Consider the following 21,040-nt stretch of genomic DNA (forward strand, 5'->3'; position numbering starts at 1 on the left):
ATCAAATGTTTGTTTCACAGCAACAAGACCATCAGAGGACAATGTGTGTAAATACAACACACACTGTAACAGATCTCTATACTGTTCATGTTTAGAATACTTTATTGCACAGTACGCCTGCACAGTAGCTGCCAATAAAAGATTCGCTGTGATGGGGTGAATGTTTCTGGGATACATCATCTATACATTGCTGGCTAGATAACAAGCTAACTGCAGAGTCTCACCAAGGTGTCTAGTGCACAGATGGCACAGATAAGCCTGCTGTCTGTCAACACCGCAGCAGTGTGCCACTGTTTTTAGAACAGCAGTTAATTACTCACTCATGCTCCGTCTACATATTATCCTTCTCTAAAACTTCGCCAGAATTCACCGTAATATCCGGTCAATCAAGGGTGTACACTTGGTGGCTTTACTCATAACTCCATACACATATACTTACACTGTGCACCGCTCACGGGCGCGACGCGGTGACGTCCTGACTATTTCTGTGACTAGAAATATTGTTTGAATGGTTTGTATGTGTGTTTGGGAGGTATAAAATACTTACCTGTGTAAAAGAAGTATGAAGTCAAAATACTCCAGCCCAGTGGGAGGGGCAAGAGGGTTAACAGAGGGTGCTGTGGCTCCTCTGGGAGACTCTGATGATGGTTACAAGGCAGGTAACAGCTCCTGGAGGTAAATGAGCTTGTCATTATTTTGTTGTCAGGGATTCAGGTTTGAGCCAGGGCTTTTGTTTTGTGTTTTGGTTTTGCCTGTGTTATTTCCTGTTTTATTTGGGCATTTCCTGTTTTGTTGTTCACTGACTCTCCTCTCGTTGCAGGCGTCTTGACTTCCCCCTCCTTGTGTTCTCCCTCCTCCTCCCGGTGATTACCTGCTCCTCCCTCATGTGTCCCACCTGTGTCCAATTGTCCACCCTGATCCCTTTGTATTTAGTCTCTGTCCTCCCTGCACTCGGTGCTAGTTCGTCTCGTCGCTTTGGGATTGTGCCTGTGCCTTGCCAGCCTTTACTCCAGTGATCTCCCGGTGACTAAGCCTTGCTTTGGTTTTTCCACTGTATGAATCTGTGCTAAGAACTTCGTTTTTGCCACACTTAGTGTGACCCTTAGTTTGTTGATTTTGGTTTTTTGCCCTGCGGGCGTAAAATAAAAGACGCTTTGCTGTACCTGCTCTGCTCTCTGCATCTGTGTCCGCACTGACACGCAACCCTGACATTTGTGAGTTATTGAAGAACTCAAATTATAACTTTAAGTATTATTATTGTTATTCTGTTATTGTTTTTCCATCACTTTATACTGCACTTTGGAGACTGGTAAAACAAAATGGGAAAAAAACACCTATTTCCGAATACACCTGTGATTTTTGAGGAGAGACCCATGATTAGTGATGGTTTTTCGAGGCTTTGTTGAAGCTTTGACACATGATTCAAGAAAAAAGTTCATTACTCGAGGCTTCAATGACACAGTGCTCGAGGAGGACATCTAGTGGTGAACAAACTGAATTGCGGTGTGTGTTATTGGTTCGTGGATTGTTTGGGATTCGAATCGTGTCGTTCGACTACACTACATGGTTTAATAATTTCAGACTGACACAATAAAATACATGAAATTTTCACTTTCACTGCATGAAATTGTTATAAAAAATTACATTTGAAGTGGATAAATAATAATTAGGGCTAATCAAACATCATGATTAATCCAAAACGTGATCAATAACATTTCTTTTACTAAAATGTACACAATGACAAATTGCGATTAACTATATAAAAAGCCTGTATAACTATATATTGATATAGCTACATTAATACGAATGTCCTACCCTGAATACACTCGATCCCACCAAGCGATTCACAACCCAAACCAATCACATGACTCGTATGCCGTTCGAAGCGCTCAACTGCTTCAAACGTCACTGAAGTGGTTCAAACATCACTAGTCACGTGACCGAAGCAAGCCTCGGCACACTAGCTGTGTCTCATTTCAGGGTCTGCATCCTTCGGAGGACGCAGCCTACGCGGTCTCAGGAGGCCGCGTCCTCCTGAGGATCCTCCGGAGGATCCTCAGGAGGATCCTCCACCGTTGGTAAATGGGACGGTCTGGCCTTCAAAGCACTTCCTGATTGTGGCGTGACGTCATAAATTTTGCCCCGGGAAAAACAAAAGCAGCGACAGCGACACAACACGGACTACACAACAAGCGGGACAACAGTGTGGATTTAGACATTTGGAATTTTTTAATATATTTATTTGTTGTTGGAGGAAGAGGAGAGGCGGCTCCAGCGGCAGCAAAACCGGTGACGGCTCATTTTCTTCAGGCTGGGAGAGCGCAGTGGGGAGGTGACGGTAAGCTGCTGTTTAACCATATTATTGATCATAATTAATATACCAGCTACTGAGCAAACGCTAGATATATAACCAGTAGATAGACAAATATGATTAAATGTAATTTATATTTGATTCAATTGTAAGACTTGATACAGGGTCTGTTTGTAATTTTAATACTTTAAATTAAATAGCTAAATGTGTAAGAACCCTGCAAATAACCCTGAAAGCACTGCTTTAATGTGTCATTAAGCATCAGGTCTGTCACTGCACCAGAGAATTACTGCTGGGTGGAGGAGAGTGGGGCTCCCTGCAGGACCAGCTGTCTGTCCTGGAGGAGGTGTACTGACCATCATCACCTCTGGAGGGTGAGGATACATATTTTATCGCTTTTCATATTTTAAGCTGCTTTGGAAGCCGCTCTGTGGAAGTTATTATTTTTATTTTTGCCCTTTTTAAAAACATCTTTAGTAACATGGCAGCCGCCGATCGTCCGCTCTGCAAACCCTGATGGACGATGTGGTGGACAGAGGAGACAGGCAGATGATGTCCCACTCACAGCCAGAGGACTCCAAGGTCTTCACCGTGGCATCGTCCAGTCCAGCAGCACCAAGGACTCCTGCTCAGCCAAACATTTATATATATGTTCTTTGTGAATAGTATTTTCTGCTGATCTTTATAAATAATAAACTGTACATTTTCATAATGCCCACTGGTAAATAGTTAGAAATGTTCTGTGTCTTTGTAAATATTGTACATAACACAACACACACACAATAAATGATTTACTGTGGTCACTGAGAAGTTGTTCAAAAGTTTACTTCAATTATAAATAGGTAATGAAACACATGATGTAACAAGGTTAGAAGAGTTTAAGAACACAGAGACAAGAACAATTAAATATGCAATTTAATAAGTAACCATTTAAATAACATAAAATCACTGCTGTCCAACATCCTCTGTATGAGCTGAGGTCTGTCCGCTCTTTCTCTGCTCTCTCTCTCTCCCTCTCTCTCTCCCTCTCCCTCCCTCTCTCTCTCTCTCTCTCTCTCCTCTCTCCCTCTCTCCCTCTCCCTCCCTCTCTCTCTCCCTCTCTCTCCCTCTCTCTCTCTCTCTCTCTCTCCCTCCCTCTCCAGCCTCATCTCCTCCGTTATCAATTGTCAGGTTTCTTCTGTTTCTCTCTGCTCCTCCTTCAACAAAATGCCAACAGGCAGAATGACCGTTTGATATAATAACGATAATATTGCTCCTCACGTGAACTATACTTTATACTATACTACAGTAAACAACAAGAAACAACATCCAATCAAAGCGTTTAGTTTACAGCGCCTCGTATCAACAGGACGTCATGTTTGTAAATATAAAACTCATTTTTTTAATGCCGCTGTCACTACTAGCATTTTAAAACTCTCGAACTACTGCTCTGTACTCTTTACTCCTGCCGCTGCCGCTCGCTTGGTCCGTCATTGTACTATTGGACAAAAAGTAGGTCCGCAAAGCATTGTGGGATATTTAAGGCCACGAAGGATGGTAGCGATGCATCCTCCAAATTCAGGCAAAAGGAGGACGCATTTGGAGGACGCATTTGAAGGACCCTTCGACTTTTGGCGAATTGGGACAGCCTTCGCGCAGCTTTGTGGCGTAAGCGGCCTTAAAATGCGCACTCCGAAGGATGCAGACCCTGAATTGAGACACAGCTCATGTGTGTTTGGATGTTCCCTCTGTGCCTGTGCTCTTCTGCAGGTACTCCAGCTTCCTCCCACACTCTAAAGACATGCTTGTCAGGTTTCTTGGTGACTCCAAATGCTCTGTGTGGCACCTCTGGAGGTGCGGCTGACCTCATTCACTGTAACTAGGTGTGGTTAAAAACAAACCAAACCTGAAGCAGTAAACCATCATCCATCTAAGAATGTGGGAGTAGCCTGTTCCACTATAAATAGCTCTGACCTGAAAATAGAACAGAAACACTACAGACTCTGACTATCATGATGTTACATGACATATTTTCTATGTAATTATCCTAAAATCATGCATCAACACTGCACTGGTTTCTCGTTGATGTGCGATAAGTTTCATCGTTATCTCTACACCACATGTTCCTCGGGACATCGATCACTAGTGCTGGTGTTTCTTCTTCCAACGTGGACAATACTGCAGATAGACTCTGGACCATGAGCCTTGTCCTGCAGGCCGGAGAGCACTGATCTATAAAACTATGATATAAACATCTAGCAACAAACTAAGCAAGGATCCAGCTGTCAACTGTCTGAGTCATTTCTGAGGTGGATCCTCACCTGTAACCATCTGCAACCATGGATGAGACCAGAGTCCACCACTTCTTAGACCTGACACCAGAGAACCAAACAGTGGAGACAGACTGCCAGTCACAGTGCACCCTGTTACAGCAGGTGTCCCTCAAAGGTCCCTCTTAGGTCCTCTGTTACATGTTATCCTAACTGGACAGAGGCAGCTACAGGAGGACACCAACCAGATTCAGACCACAAGTCCACCAACACCTGTCCACCTGGTCTACCTCTACCTGAAGATGGAGGAGGAGCTCAGCGGTCTCTGTTTTGATCACTGCTGTCTTCAGAGAATGTGAACAGCTGCTGGACTGTAGATAAAGGTCTGAGCCAGCTTTACTGAGGAACCTGCTACGACTCATTGTTTCAGCTGGTTGAATCAGCCACCATGGCGCTGACCAGTCAATCAATGCTGCAGACCAGTCAATCTGACCAGTCAATCAATCAGACCCATGGTCTGATCAGCATCAACATAACCACACTACAGGCTCTGTTTAATGGGCTTGATGTATGACACTGAAGATGTGCTGATACTGCAGCTGCTCTGTGGTATTACAGCATGTGACTGTGTGTGTGTTTCCTCTGTCAGCTGCAGAGCAACATTCAAACTCAGATATTTTAAGGAACTAAGGAAGGAAGCTGCTCTGTGGAAAATAAAAACACAAACCAGGAACTTCATCCACAGAGCAGCTTCATGTCAACATTCTTATTTTTAAACATTATAGAATAGAATAGAATAGAATAGTTTGTGGTCACAGACCTCTGCAGGAATGAAGGTGGATCTCTGCTCTGAAAGGAAAAACTCCAAGACACATATGAACCAGGCTGTAATAAAATACATTGCATGAGGTGTTGAAACAGTCTGCTGAGAGAAACAGGAAGAACGACCTCATGGTATGCTGCTTCTTTATTACACCGTACTTAATAATACCTAGGTGCAGACATGTCTTTGTTCAGACTGTAGTCTGTAACAGCTCAGTTCACTTCAAACACTTCATCCTTTCATCACATTACATAAGTATGATCACTTTTGCCTGCTGTGGTGGTTTTATAGAGACAAGTGGGCGGAGCTGCTGGATCACAGTGGTGCAGTCACACTGAGCTATGTCACTGTGGGGATTCCTTTGACCGAGTAATTTGAGTAATGTGGGCGGAGTCTCTGGAGTCTGGAGCCTGTATATATATTCACACAGCCTCTGGGTTGTCTCACACGCTCACACTCTGTGGATCTCAATGGGCAGTGAGGACGGTTTTCTCTCTTCTGCTCTGACTCTGATCACTTTTCTACTCATTCTCATCGTCACATGTGTGGAAGGTAAGATCATACTGCTACTCTGTGTCTGCTTATTTTTACACTCTAATGAAATATGATCTTTTTTAGTGCATTAACCTCTAATTATAACTCAGTGTTTTCCACCAGTGGTCTATTTTCTGTGCTATAAGGACATATTCACCTAATCTTGCTGTTTCATTAACCTTCTGCATAAATTAACATGCAAAACTTCCGTTGACGGTCAGTGTGTGCAAGTTGTTAGCTGTTCCTGTCCTAATCCAAACCGTGGTCGGGAACACAGGGGAGAACGGTCTCCAGGGCCGAAGGCGGGGTCCTCCGGGGCTGACTCCCACCCTGACTCAGTTGCCGACAATGAAGGATGGTGGTGGTGCACTAAATAACGGAGGTTGTTGGTTGAAGCGTGACTTATTTGGGCTAGTACTGCACATGGAAACATGGGCGTAAAGGGTCTCAAAGTAGCGGCCATTTGCGGCCCGCGAGCCGATATTTTGTGGCCCCCCACTTGACATCAAAGTTTAGTGTTAGTGCGGCCCGCACATTTTTCTCACACGCACTTATTTACTGAGGCTTGTCCTGTGGATTTTATTTTTATTATTAATTGCCCGTCAGTATTTCTCTGATATTTAGTTTGGGATTTTTTTTGAGGAGTGGCAGCCTCTGTTCTGCTCGGCGTGTTGTTTCTGTCTCTGCATGCAGAGGAGTTCCGCCCCCCGACACACACACACACACACACACACACACAGGCGTGCGCACATATGTGATCGTACTGCACCAGAGGAATGAGAGCGCGCATTGAAAACTGTGCCGAGCGACGCGCTGTCTGTTGGACAGTTCTCAGCAGCCTGGCTGCTGGTATGTTGACCGTGTGTGTTTTCAGGTGCTGTCTGTGCGCATGTAGCAGTGCTCCGTCAGAATATAGTCCCAGAATGGATCAAACTAGGAGACTGCCGCGTGTTAATCAGCATTTCCATTTGTGCTCGCTGTGAATACGCAGGTCACATGAAGTACTTGGAGTTTCTTTCTTTCTTTTTAATCAGGATGCTGGTTGAATGGACACATGTTCTCAGTGGCTGCCCTCACTGTAAACAACACGCCTGACTCCTGACATGTGTCTGTGTGAGGAGCCAGTGAACAACTTCTTTTCATGTTAAAGCAGCTGGACATGTTTTATTTCATTTCTCTTCACAATAGATTTTGTTATTTTAGCCTACATAAATGTCATTGTCTGTACTGTATCTCCAATGGTACAGCAAGTCACTCATTAAGGAATATGACATGCAGTTTATTTAGTAAACAATGTTTAGATTTTAGTCTTAGTGAAACTGAGGGAAATTCAGGCCCAGGAAAATCACCTCTTATCAATTCGATCGATAAGGTCATTCAACCAACGATTATTGAATTAATCAATAATTTGCATCCCTATTCTGACCTGTTATTATTAAAGATTTAGACGATTGCACCAGTTGTACTTTTTTGGAATATGTGAAACCCTTTTTTTTAATGCGGCCTTAATGCGGCCCAGCCTCACCCAGACTATACCCCCAGCGGCCCCCCGGGTAAGTTGACTTTGAGACCCCTGGCGTAAACTTACTTTCCTCCGGTGGCCAGCTAACATCCACCTGGTTGCTCTCCGGCTCACTCTCTCCACCCTTCTCCTTGCTCCTGCGGGCTCCCGACCCTACACGACGCGCCTCCGTGCACGTGCACACCATTCACTCTGAGCTGCAATAGACACATTTCACAAGTGCTGCAGGGGCCGCTTCTGCATTTGTTCACGATTCTGATTAAATGACCCTGAGTCAGCAAAATACAGGTGTTGAACTCAAACAGCTAAATATTAGCAACGTCCTGATTAGATTTTTTTGCCCCCCGGAGTCAATTGACCTTGAGTATCTGCTGATACTGAGCCCCAATATTTTTGTGCTATAAATGTTACTGAAATGAATTGTGCAACATTGTGTGTCTGTGTGTCGAATGCTGCACTGGTAATTCATGCAAACCACATACTCAACAAACCGTACACACTTCATTTCCAACTGGTAACTTTCTCAAAGCTCTATGGAGCCAAATCGGGGTCACAAGTTTTGTTCACTTGATAAGAATAAAATTTATTCAAACACTAAAATTTGATGTTGATTATTTTTCAGTTAACACATTCATATGATTTTTTCAATCATAAAATATATATATATATGTATCAAAAATATTTTGAATAAATTGTTTATTTTCAGGTTTCATTTCAATAAATATTTTTAGATTTAGCGTTTTATTTTCAGATTCTTTGTTTTCAGATTCAAACTTTTTACAGTTTAACATCTTATTTCTTAAGGTTCAAATCCTTTTATCAGTTTCACCTATACCTCCAACCCCACCACGCAAAAATGGGGCCAGAACCTCAAAGGTTAAAAAAGGAGAGGCGAAAGTGAAGAAGAGAATTGAACCAGAAAAGTAAAACTGAAGCTGAAAAAAAGATTTGAACCTGGCCCTAAAAGGATTCCTGCTTGACTACTGAGAAGGTTTCAAAATGTCCTCCTTCTTTCTCAGCTCAGTATTGGATCATCGGCTCACCTAAGACCGTTATGGCTGCTCCAGGTGATGATGTCATCCTGACATGTCGCCTGGAGCCTGAGTTAAACCTGGCAGAGCGGACAGTGGAGTGGTTAAAGCCCGACCTGCCACCTGACCCCAGAGACCGGCTGAAAGGAGAGGAGTATGTCCATCAGTACAGGGATGCTGGAGAGGTCCTGGACCTGCAGATGGAGGCGTACAGAGGGAGGACCATGATGTTCAAAGACGAACTCAAACATGGAAACATATCGCTCAAAATCTTCAATGTCTCAGAGAAAGACGGAGGAAGATACAGATGCTACATCCCAAAGTTAAAGGGATGGACTCAGTCATCGATCGTTAGTCTGATCATTGGTGAGTTCAACAGAAAATAAGAGTTGTATTGATTTAATCCCTTTTGTTAAAATACTTTTTTTAATTTGGACTCTTTCATTTTCCAGACAGAGACTTGACTAAAACAGGGACAACAGAGACGACACTGTTCTCCACAAACCTCCAGACTACTGGTCCAAAGGAGGATTTGAATGGTGAGACTGAAGGATCAGAAATCCTGCATTATTTTAATTAAAGTGAACGTTTTAAAAGAACAGGACGAGTCATGTTTACAGCTGCTCTCAAAATCCAAGATGGCGGCTCAGCTTTAGTGCATCTGCTGTTTGGATCAGTTAAACAGAGACTACTGTTCAGCCTGTCTGTGGACTTGTTGCTGTGTTATTACATTTTTAGGTGTAAAGCAGCAGACACTCACCTCAATGTTCCAGTTTTAGTTTAGTTTTAGTTTTTACAGCACAGGAGGTCTGAGGAGCTCCCACATGGCCCCCTCAAAATCCAAGATGGCGGCTCAGCTTTAGCTGCAGTGTTAGCAGGTGTAAAGCAGCAGACACTAACCTCAAGGTTTCAGTTCCAGTTTTAGTGGATTTCAGTCTCAGTGGTTCTCGTCTCTGTCTCACAGATCTTGGTGGTTTGTCTCATCGGAGCAGGCTGATCCCTCTGGTGGTCTTCCTGGTCCTTCTGGTCCTCGGTGTTGGATCTGGTTTATACGTGTTTGTGTCAAAGCTCCAAAAATCAGAAGTGAGTCAAAAGTCTTTAGTTGTTTTTACCTGATGGCCGACAGATGTTTGGGAGACAGGTGTTTGACATGTGTCTCGTCTCTTCTGCTTCCAGGTCAGTAAAGTCCCTCCACTCTAGGTGCCTTGCTCAGGGGGTCTTTGTGAACAGAGAGGACAGCAGCTTCACTCACACACATCTGTTAAAGGGACTTTATCTCCTCCGGCCTCAGATGGACTCACAGGACCTGCAGGAGGAAGGCTGTCATGGTGTGGACAGACACAACTGATGGACATCAGAGTCAAAGCTGCTGCAACAACGTGTCCACTGGGAGACAGACAGAGCTCACAGCTGTCCGTCTTTATTCACATATATTTGAGGACTGAGTTTCTACTGAGTGAACCAAACCAGGGACAGACGGTGAGGACGTCTGTCCGTCTGTGGATGACGGGCTTCATCCATCACGTGGTCCACTCAGTGTTCAGGGTAATGAGACTCTGTGTAAAGAATTTACAGTGAAAGACTGAAGGTTTGAAGGTTTGATATATTGTTATGTTTATTTATTTTTCATTTAAATTAAATATATTTTATAAACATGCACATTTGTTTGTTAATTTCCCCCATAGGGATTAATAAAGTCAGCCTTAATCCTTAATTAACAAACAATTGCTCAGTTTATGTGGGTGTTATCTCAAATCAGTTTCATATGTATGAATGAGTGAGATTCTTTCAAAGAGGAACCCACAGGTTGGGTTGGCTTTCAGCCAACCGAAGGTTGGGTTGGCATTTTTCAGGATACACTGAGGAACCGGTGTGCCAACCCAACCCAACCTTGGGTTGGCTTTCAGCCAACCACACACCGGTTCCTCAGTGTATCCTGAAAAATGCGTATCATGTGTTGCAACATGATTAACCCATTATATTCCTATGCATGAAATCCTTGTAATTTCATCATTTTTTGTGGTTGTGTTATTGCGCTTAGTAGGCTGTTTTAAGTGTGTGTGCGTGCATGTGTGTGTGTGTGCATGTGTGTGTGTTTGCCGTTTCATGTGTTTTTGTAGTATGTATGTTGACCTTGTAAAGCTTGTAATGTCTGATGAAGTTTCTGCAGTACACTGTCACAAACAGCCACAAACGCACTCTTTGAAGTACACAAAAACATGCCCCCCCACCTCTTCCTACTGCACTTCAAGGAGGTCAATGTGGAGAGTTAGCCAGCAGCACCTGGCTGCAGTCCTGGCGTCCAGACTCCTCTTTTTCTGGATGTTTCACTTCCCTGAATCTCTCTAGCAGTTACAGGCAGCATCATTTCATCCTGAGCCTCTTCCACATAGAAACACCATCTTCATCTTGCTCCTTGGTTGTCACAGAAATAAAATTATGTTTTCTTCACCTTGACACATTGAAGGGGGCATGTTTTTGTTTACTTGAAAGAGTGGTTGTATGTCTGTGGATGGTATATACTGAAGTAACTTCATCATAAGTTTTAACACCAACAATGACTACTGCAAAGACACATGAAACAGCACACAGATGATAAAACACATGATCATGTTTTCCTCATCACAGGGTAAATACAGCAGCTTCCTCATAGACAGATCGCACTCTCTGTTTTTCCTCTAACTCACCTGCTGGGCTCATTACTGACATTTCCAGTCGCTCTCTGATTAGTTTCCTGCTACAGTCTGCTGCTTTCTGTCATGTGCTGATGACACAGAGCACAGTGCATGCTGGGACACTCTGCAGTCCCTACATTTAACAAAATAAAAGTTTAATCCATCCAAATGTAATGAAATGTTTGATAAATCATTAAACAGCTGATATGACCTCTCTTCATATTATCTACCAGGGTTAGCATGCTAACCAGCTAGCTAGCAGTGAATGGACTCCCTGCTTTAATGACTCTCTGACTCACACAGCACAGCATGCTGACAGGACCTCAGAGCTGAAACCACAGCGCCCCCAGCTGGACAAAGGACTGCTACCACAGCTTGTTGCTGCTCTGACACAGTGGGGGGAGTTAGTGGTGGTTAGAAAGTGAAACACATGAGGCACCAGAGAAAGGTGAACACAACAGTCATGTCTGTGGGAGGCTGACAACCGACACAAGAATACAACCAGAAAATACAGTATTATTAGTAAATCATAAGTCCACATGGTCTTAGAAAAGGTAAAGATGTGCACACGCTCACAGAGACCGGACTGAAGGCCAGGAAAAGAGTTTAATGGAGAGATGAATCCAAGTTTGAAATGTCCAGATCCAGGTTACACCCAGGAGAGAAGAGTCCTCTTCTCTCCTGGGTGTAACCTGGACCCAGCTCCTGAGCTGAAAGAACGAGTGCTGAGCTGCTGAAAACTGGGAAACAGGAAGTGGACTGGCTCTCATCAAAAGTCATGAGAAACGTCTGCGTAATAATAAATACATTATTTTCATTTTCTGAAGTGTCAGACACTGGCACTGATTTGTGTTTAAGGACCTTTCTACAATTTTACAGTTGTATGTAAGAAGGTTCTCAGTTCCGATCTGACTGGGGCCTTTCTGTCCATCCAGACGATGATTCCCCTACACTCATACTACACCACCATCCAGCTTTGTTCTCCGCTGCAAATGCTTTAATTGTGTTAAACATTTTAATCGGATTATTCATGATGTTTGATCAGCCCTAATTATTATGTATCCACTTCAAATGTGACTTTGTAACAATTGTGTGCAGTGAAACTGAAAGTTTAATGTATTTTATTGTGTCAGCCATGTAGTGTAGTCGAATGTGCACGGAGATTCAAATCCCAAACAATCCATGAACCAATAACACACACCGCAATGCATTTTATTCACCACTAGATGTCCTACTCGAGCACTGTGTCATAGAAGCCTCGAGTATGAACCTTTTTCTTGAATCAGGTGTCGAAGCTTCAACAAAGCCTCGAAAACCCATGGGTTCTCTCCGCGTGCTCCAGCTTCCTCCCACAGTCTAAAGACGTGCTAGGTTAATTGGTGACTCTAAACTGCCTGTAGGTGTGTGTAACTATGTTAAAGGTAGGGTAGGAGATTTCATTCGGATGCACTTTCTGAATTCACTTTAGAAATCTGGCTGACTCTCACTCGCTGGCAGAAGAAGGAGGTTGTTAGAGCCTTGAATGGGTGTGAATGAAGACACAACAACGGAGTTAAGTGCAAAAATAATTATATATTAAATTGCATTATGGCAACAAAATAAATACATTCAACAGTTATTTGTCTCAACCGGCAGTTCAACAGGTTTCAAAACATTTCTTATTATCTAAAGCATTAGTGCCGTTAATATAGTCCACACACTAAACAAACGTCCAGCTTTTTCTGTTAAAAATAAATAAAACTGGTCCAAATCCAAATGATCTAAGGTTTCGAGTCCAAGGAGAAACAAAAAAATGAAATGATCTACCAGGTAAGCTAGCAACTTGCTTGCACAAGAAGTTCATTTGATGGGTTCAACAAAACAAAACCTGACCTGCAGGGCCAGAAGTAACAATTAGTCGCCTAATCAATGAAAAAATAATCAGGTCACAATCATTCCAATTCATACATTCAACATTCCAATAACTAAACACACAGTTTAGTAACATTCTCAGCAAAATATTACATTAAAAATCATCCGTTTTAACTGCGCAGTGTTCATGGTGATATCATCGACAGTAACAGAGCGGAGTTTATGGGGGCGGGTGATCATGGAGGCAGGAAACTCGCGCTGTGATACGTCAACTGTCTGTGGCTCAAGCTGCAACGCCCATAATTATGCATAATTTTAAGTCCGAATATAATTAAAATGAGTGAGTTGTACCGTACAATTGACACTAGGAGGGAGCCTATCACTTGTTGCCCGTTCCAAGCCTTTATGGGGCCCTATAACCAGGGGCCCTAAGCCGCCACATAGTTCGCTTATGCCTTGAGCTGGGCCTGACCTGGTCATTGTGTTAACACACACCTGAATGCTGCAGAGCAACCAAAACATTATAAGACCGATATTTGGGATGCAAAATCAGAGACATTGGCCGATATATGTACATATTTATTCAATATTTTTTCCTTCCATAAACACATGAGCTCTCCAAACACTTTTAGGTGTCTAGGCTACTGCAGTTACACTTGACTGCTGTCATAGTAGCCAGGGATAGTTTTTGTAGGGTTCTTTGCATGAAGCATATACTTTAAACACACCACACCCACCAGCAATCATGTTTCTACACAAACTGTGTGGAAATCATCCTTTTCCAAACTACAACTGGACCACAAGACGGCAATAGTGGCTCACTACAGTTCCTGTGTGTTTACCCTCTGGTGTCAGTGCCACTTGTTTTTGATCATATCAGCACAGGATCATGCACAGATGATATTCTCACTGAACCTGTTCTAAACCAGTTTATAGGAGCAGAACTGAACCTGCACATAAAAACAGATGGGTCTGTTAGTTCAAGGCAGGGCCGGTTCTAGACAGGCATGTATGAGGGGGCGGTCAGAAATGTGAAGGGGGCATCATGTGTACACTTCATGTTAAAGCACTTTTTTCCTCTGGTCTTATGGTGACAGTAAGTTCCTTGCTGTATTCGGTTGTTAGCTGTGTCCAAAGCCAACCTGTAGAAGTGGATTGCACTTTGTCAGGCCTCTACCTTCAGACCTGTGAGTCCCACCTGAAGACTAAGCTTCTGCTGGTATAGCACTGAGGCACGCAATCCCCCTGACCACTATAAGGTGGCGCTCCCTCAGGGGAAAACTGAAACATAAACATTGAATAAATAAAATATCCTTAATCCAGATTTTATTCATCAACAACATAACATTTATCTGGATGGTCTCATTCTCAAAAACATGTAATCTAAAGTTTAAGTTTACAAAACTAAAAGGTCTTATGAATAAAAGTAACACTAAAATATATAAAGCCCAGCAAACAGGCTATAGATCATGTAATGTTTTCTCTTTTTTATTATTTGTTTGTTTTATTTGTATTTTTTAAAGCACTCTACTCCTGTCCACTTTACAACCACAGCCTCCTATTTCCCTTTGCATAAACTTTCACATAAAATGGATGCATTGCAGTGTCTGTGTCCTGCTAGAGCTGGAGTGGAAATTAAGTAAACTGGCTTTGTAGAAACTGCAGTGAAACAGAACAGTGTAGAACTACAGTCTGAGGGCTTTAGTAGGGCTCTGTCAGACAGCGGTCATTTGTCTTCAGTCTGTCACGGACATATCTCTGTGCTTGTTGTAGAGCTGGGAGCATGCTCCACGAGAACAAAGAACTTTCTCCTCGCTTGTTCATCGGCGCGGGGAGTGCGGGGAGTGAATAGTCTGTCAACCAAAGTTCATCGGCCGATGATCTCTGCTCTGGATGGAAAAACTGCTTGTCCAATAACCGGAAGGTTGGTGGTTCGATCCCAACTCCTCCCTAGTCACTGTTGTGTGTTCTTGGGCAAGACACTTCACCCTAGCCTGTGGCGCGCCTTGCTAGTCATTGTATGACACTGCTTGTGCAGCAGCCGTAATGAATTTCCCTCTGGGGATTAATACAGTATCTAAAATAAAAAAAAAAATAAAAAATAGAAAGGTGAGGTGTGTCAAGCAGAAATGCTGTGCAGGCGTTACCAGCTGCCTGTTGACTAAATCTTTGTTCAGCGGCGTCACAAACAGTGATCGTCTGTAACAGCTCAGTTCACTTCAGACACTTCGTCCTTTGATCCTCCTCATGAAGAGTTCATCACATTACATAAATGATGTCAGAGGAAACAATTAAATGCTTTTATCTGTGACTATCTGTAAATTAAATTATATTATATTAAAGTTGATAAAAGTAAAAGATAACAGCAGAGAAAATGATTCATTTCTGTTCTTATGTGATTATTGTAGTATATTTTGTTTGGACTTTTTCCTCCAATCATGGTCAAGTGGTTCCACTGTAATCAGGTCTTGAGTGAACTAAAAACAGCATGTGTCTCTCTGACAGGCTGATCACTGCTGTCAGTATTGTTCATAAACACGTCATCAGCATCACCAACAAAATGACTGAGCATTAAATGGATCCTTCCTGCAGGTCTCTGTCTGTGATCAGACTGTAAAATGATGAAAACAAGTCGTCTCATAAAATATCTGATCACTCAGTCTGTGGACACACATTGATTTTATTCTATGATTATTTTATATAGGAGCAGAAATACTGATGGAGATTGTTATTGTTTGCCTGCTGTGGTGGTTTAATAGAGACAAGTGGGCGGAGCTGCTGGATCACAGTGAGCTACGTCACTGGGGATTCCCTTTGACCGAGTAATTTGAGTAATGTGGGAGGAGTCTCAGCCTGTAGTGAGTCTCAGTGTGGGCGGTTTCAGAGTATATATTCACACAGCCTCTGGGTTGTCTCACACGCTGACACTCTGTGGATCTCAATGGGCAGTGAGGACGGTTTTCTCTCTTCTGCTCTGACTCTGATCACTTTTCTACTAATTGTCCTCCTCACATGTGTGACAGGTAAGATCATACTGCTACTTATTTTTACACTGTAATAAAATACACAGTAGTGCATTAACCTCTAATTATAACTCAGTGTTTTCCACCAGTCGTCTCTTTTCTGTGATATAAGGACACATTCACCTAATCTGCTGTTTCATAAACCTTCTGCATAAATTAACATACATTAAAAACTTCCGTTGACGGTCAGTGTGTGCAAGTTGTTAGCCGTCCTGTCCTAATCCAAACCGTGGTCGGGAACACAGGGGAGAACGGTCTCCAGGGCCGAAGGCGGGGTCCTCCGGGGCTGACTCAGTTGCAGACAATGAAGGATGGTGGTGGTGCACTAAATAACGGAGGTTGGTTGAAGCGTGACTTATTTGGGCTAGTACTGCACATGGAAACATGGGCGTAAACTAACTTTCCTCCGGTGGCCAGCTAACATCCACCTGGTTGCTCTCCGGCTCACTCTCTCCACCCTTCTCCTTGCTCCTGCGGGCTCCCGACCCTACGCGACGCGCCTCCGTGCACGTACCGGACCCTTTGCGGCGCGCCACCGTGCACGCGCACACCATTCACTCTGAGCTGCAATAGACACATTTCACAACAAAGTGCTGCAGGGGCCGCTTCTGCTTTTGTTCACGATTCTGATTAAATGACCCTCTGAGTCAGCAAGATACACGTGTTGAACTCAAGTTGACCACCTCGTATACGACATGAGAGCATATGTCGCTCATACATTAGGAAAGTAATAGCTAGAGACGTTCTGTTTCTTTCCTCGAAAAGAGGACACTTCCGGCATGTCTGTGTGACGTAGACCGGCTGTATTATTCTACGGGCGAGTCAGTGTCCAATCGGACCATCGAGCGATATCACAAGGGGCTCAAATATCCAATTGTAGAGCCTTGTGCCTCTGACGTAGGTTTTCAAAGATGTCTTCTGAAGACAAGAGAAGTATCTCCACTAACTAGCTGAGTCGTCTACACATCTGAAAAGCGGCTCTGAACGCAATAATAGACGCGTAGCGGACTGTTACCTCAGCCGGAAGGTGCATTGTTCTGCATACCCCTGTTATTCACTGTTATTCACTGTTATTTCTTACTGGAAACTTTTATTTGACTTATTAGCGGTGCTATGTTTTGTTACGCTAACCCGGAAGTTACGTCGCAGACGTTCCGGATGAACAGGGGAGCTCGCTCTCAGACGCTCACAGTAAACAGCGCTTCTTTCATGTAGCGCAGCTTCATTTTTCAACTTTTGCCACACAAATATTGCAGGGACAAAAGAGACATTTACAGCGCGACTATTTCTGAAAGAATAAGAAAAGATTATAGACTGAGATGCTGTTTCAGAGTCACTGGCAGAAGACTTTTCCACAGATGAACAGCTGGATTGGTGGTTGATAGGTGCAATGTTCACACAGCACACTCTTCACTCTTTTGATGCACTATGTACAGTTTTCTACAAACCACTTCTACCTCCACTCATCTGTGCAGTAATTGTTAATCTGTAAACTGTTTTTTGATTGTATTGCATAATATCGGTAGTTTAATTTATTATGTATATAGCTTTTCTTATCTTTTGCTTGCTGTAACTGTGCTGTTGCAAAAACGCAATTTGCCCATTGTGGGACAAATCTGTGGGAAATTACCTGGAGCATCTGGAACCATCTGAAAAATAATATATATAATGACAATAAGAAATGAAGTAATCATAATGTGTAAATATGTATTTTGTTATACTTGTTTGTGTTTCTTACATTTATTTGATAGAGATCTGTCAACCCTAGTGACGTCCATGTGCTGAGCCCCAATATTTTTGTGCTATAAATGTTACTGAAATGAATTGTGCAACATTGTGTGTCTGTGTGTCGACTGCTGCACTGGTAATTCATGCAAACCACATATTCCACAAACCGTACACACTTCATTTCCATTATATATATATCTCAAAAATATTTAGAATAAATTGTTTATTTTCAGGTTTCATTTCGATAAATATTTTTAGATTTAGTATTTTATTTTTTGTTTTCAGATTCAAACCTTAATTTTTTACAGTTTAACATCTTATTTCTTCAGGTTCAAATCCTTTTTTCAGTTTCACCTATACCCCCAACCCCACCCCACCACACAAAAATGGGGCCAGAACCTCAAAGGTGAAAAAATAGAGGCGAAAGTGAAGAAGAGAATTGAACCAGAAAAGTAAAACTGAAGCTGAAAAAAAGATTTGAACCTGACCCTAAAGGATTCCTGCTTGACTACTGAGAAGGTTTCAAAATGTCCTCCTTGTTTCTCAGGTCAGTATCAGGTCATCGGCTCACCTGAGAGAGTTACGGCTGCTCCAGGTGATGATGTCATCCTGACATGTCGCCTGGAGCCTGAGTTAAATCTGGCAGAGCGGACAGTGGAGTGGTTAAAGCCCGACCTGCCGCCTGACCCCAGAGACCGACTGAAAGGAGAGGAGTATGTCAGTCTGTACCGGCACTACAAAGAGGACCCCAACATGCAGATGGAGGCGTACAGAGGGAGGACCATGCTGTTCAAAGACGGACTCAAACATGGAAACATATCGCTCAAAATCGTCAACGTCTCAGAGGAAGACGGAGGAAGATACAGATGCTACATCCCAATGTTAAAGGGATGGACTCAGTCATCGATCGTTAGTCTGATCATTGGTGAGTAAGCAACATCAGTGACTTCAACAACTCTCCTTTAAATGTTATTTTCATGAATAAGTCTGAATCTTCTGTTCTTCCAGAAGCAAAACCAGCTAAAACAGGGACGACAGAGACACCACTGGATCCCAGAAACCACCAAGCTCCAAAGGACGAATCTGATGGTGAGACTTAAACAAAGATCAAAACTCTGTAAAAAATCCAGCATTATTTCTTTATATTTTCGCTCTTTATTCTTGAAAATCTGACCTCTATCTGACCTTCAGTGTGTTTGCAGGTGGTGGCTGAATGAAACACAGTGTTAGCTGCTGTAAAGCAGCAGACACTCACCTCAAAGTTCCAGTTTTAGTGGATTTCAGTCTCAGTGGTTCTGGTCTCTGTCTCACAGATCTCGGTGGTTTGTCTCATCGGAGCAGGCTGATCCCTCTGGTGGTCTTCCTGGTCCTTCTGGTCCTCTGTGTTGGATCTGGTTTATACGTGTTTGTGTCAAATCACCAAAAATCAGAAGTGAGTCAAAAGTCTTTAGTTGTTTTTACCTGATGGCCGACAGATGTTTGGGAGACAGGTGTTTGACATGTGTCTCGTCTCTTCTGCTTCCAGGTCAGTAAAGTCCCTCCACTCTAGGTGCCTTGCTCAGGGGGTCTTTGTGAACAGAGAGGACAGCAGCTTCACTCACACACATCTGTTAAAGGGACTTTATCTCCTCTGGCCTCAGATGGACTCACAGGACCTGCAGGAGGAAGGCTGTCATGGTGTGGACAGACACAACTGATGGACATCAGAGTCAAAGCTGCTGCAACAACGTGTCCACTGGAAGACAGTGAAAAAGTGGAAGTGGTTGAAATGGATTTCTAAATGTATTATTTAATGTATTTATGTAGGCCTATAGACACATTGACATGTTTATTTATTTTTCATTCAAATACATTTTATAAACATGCACATTTTTTAAAGTCATTCCTAATCTTAAAATTAACAAACAATTGCTCAGTTTATGTGGGTGTTATCTCAAATCAGTTTCATATGTATTTATATGTGTGTGATGAGTCATTCACTCAGCCAGACCAAAAATGAGGAAGAGAAAAGAGAGAAAAGTAGAACCCTGACTGAACCCTGGGCGTCTGAAACACAAACAACACACCGCTTCCTCAGTGTATCCTGACCCATCCGCCTCATGTGTTGCAACAGGGTTAATTTCAAAACAGACATTACAACAGCCCCCTCTGGTCACAGAGAGGTACTACATCCGAAATATAGCCACAAAATGAGCATTGTTAATAAACACATATACTGTTGTACTTCTATTAGCAAACTGAACAAATGATTGTTTACTTTACAGGAAGGGTTGACCAAAACTGGAGAGAATCAGTCTTTAATGGATTATTGATCATGTGATTATAAAGAGACTGTTACAGTAACAAAGAAGCACACATGCATTTACACCTGGATGTAATTTGTCATCAAGAAGTTAAAAATGAAAAGGATTATTAAAGATGATACTATCAGTCTAGAATTGACGAAACTAAATATGACTAGATTGACTTTGAATTGTTAATTTTGAAATTGGCTGCTTATGGTTTTAAACTTTCAGCCATAAACTGGATGAAAAGCTTCCTTTTTAATGGCAGCCAGTCGTCTCTTTTGATGGGTCTCTTTCGTGTTGTAAAACATTAAATTGCGGCCTCCCTCAAGGAAGCTGCCTTGGACCTTTATTATATTCAGTGTTTGTAAACGATATGCCATATGTCTTAAAAAATTCTTGCTGTGCAATTTACGCAGATGACACAACAATATATGCCCCACCAAAGAATAATACAGACCTGAGCTGTGCACTTCAGGATGAGTTAATGCAGATCTCTAATTGGGTAACTGAAAATAAGCTGAAATTAAACGTATCAAAACCAAACGCCTTGTCATTGGCTCAAATTATGCTCTGAGAAAGGAAGGGAAACTACGCGTGTCCTTGCTTGGAGCTACCATTGAACAAGTCAAGGAGGCCAGACTGCTGGGGATTACTGTTGATGAAACACTTTCTTGGACTACTCACATTAATAATATCATAGCAAAAATGAGCAGAAACGCTTATTTTCTAACTCATTCAACAACTAAGCAAGTAATAAAATCCCTTGTGTTGTCACATCTTGACTACTGCACAGCAGTCTGGTCCAATGCTTCTAAATAAAATTAAAAACACAGCTGCAAGTCTTGCTCTGCAGTGCTCAGGTACAGTGTGACTTGTCATGGATGAGAGTTGGAGATAGACTAGCTTGTAGCCTGATTCTGTTTTTAAAAAACATTTATACATCAGCTAAGCCTTCCTGTCTCTATTCTCAGCTGGTGCTTGCCAGTGAAGGTCACAACTACAGCA

The 21,040-nt window shown here is 42.6% G+C and overlaps 2 protein-coding genes across 3 annotated transcripts in view; both read left to right on the top strand.

Moving 5' to 3' along the window:
- Positions 1–5,849: 5,849 nt before the first annotated feature.
- Positions 5,850–10,000, top strand: LOC114435766 (butyrophilin-like protein 2). The gene is made up of 5 exons (XM_028405713.1): positions 5,850–5,935; positions 8,459–8,836; positions 8,923–9,009; positions 9,435–9,553; positions 9,647–10,000. The coding sequence occupies exons 1-5, from the start codon at positions 5,854–5,856 to the stop codon at positions 9,668–9,670; spliced, it is 690 nt and encodes a 229-aa protein (XP_028261514.1). The 5' UTR covers positions 5,850–5,853; the 3' UTR covers positions 9,671–10,000.
- A 5,924-nt stretch (positions 10,001–15,924) lies between these two features.
- The window catches only part of LOC114435764 (myelin-oligodendrocyte glycoprotein-like), a 43,966-nt gene continuing 38,850 nt past the window's right edge, over positions 15,925–21,040 (top strand). Inside the window, exons 1-5 of one of the 2 annotated variants that reach the window (XM_028405708.1) lie at positions 15,928–16,019; positions 18,295–18,672; positions 18,756–18,836; positions 19,061–19,179; positions 19,273–19,888. In XM_028405708.1, the coding sequence (XP_028261509.1) occupies positions 15,938–16,019; positions 18,295–18,672; positions 18,756–18,836; positions 19,061–19,179; positions 19,273–19,296 (684 nt within the window). In that variant the 5' untranslated portion in view covers positions 15,928–15,937 and the 3' untranslated portion in view covers positions 19,297–19,888. Of the gene's footprint in view, positions 16,020–18,294; positions 18,673–18,755; positions 18,837–19,060; positions 19,180–19,272; positions 19,889–21,040 lie in introns of those variants that run through there. The other variant, XM_028405711.1, reaches the window with a different exon arrangement.

The sequence above is a fragment of the Parambassis ranga genome, chromosome 5 (genome assembly GCF_900634625.1).
Source record: "Parambassis ranga chromosome 5, fParRan2.1, whole genome shotgun sequence".
Taxonomy (NCBI): Eukaryota; Metazoa; Chordata; class Actinopteri; family Ambassidae; genus Parambassis; species Parambassis ranga.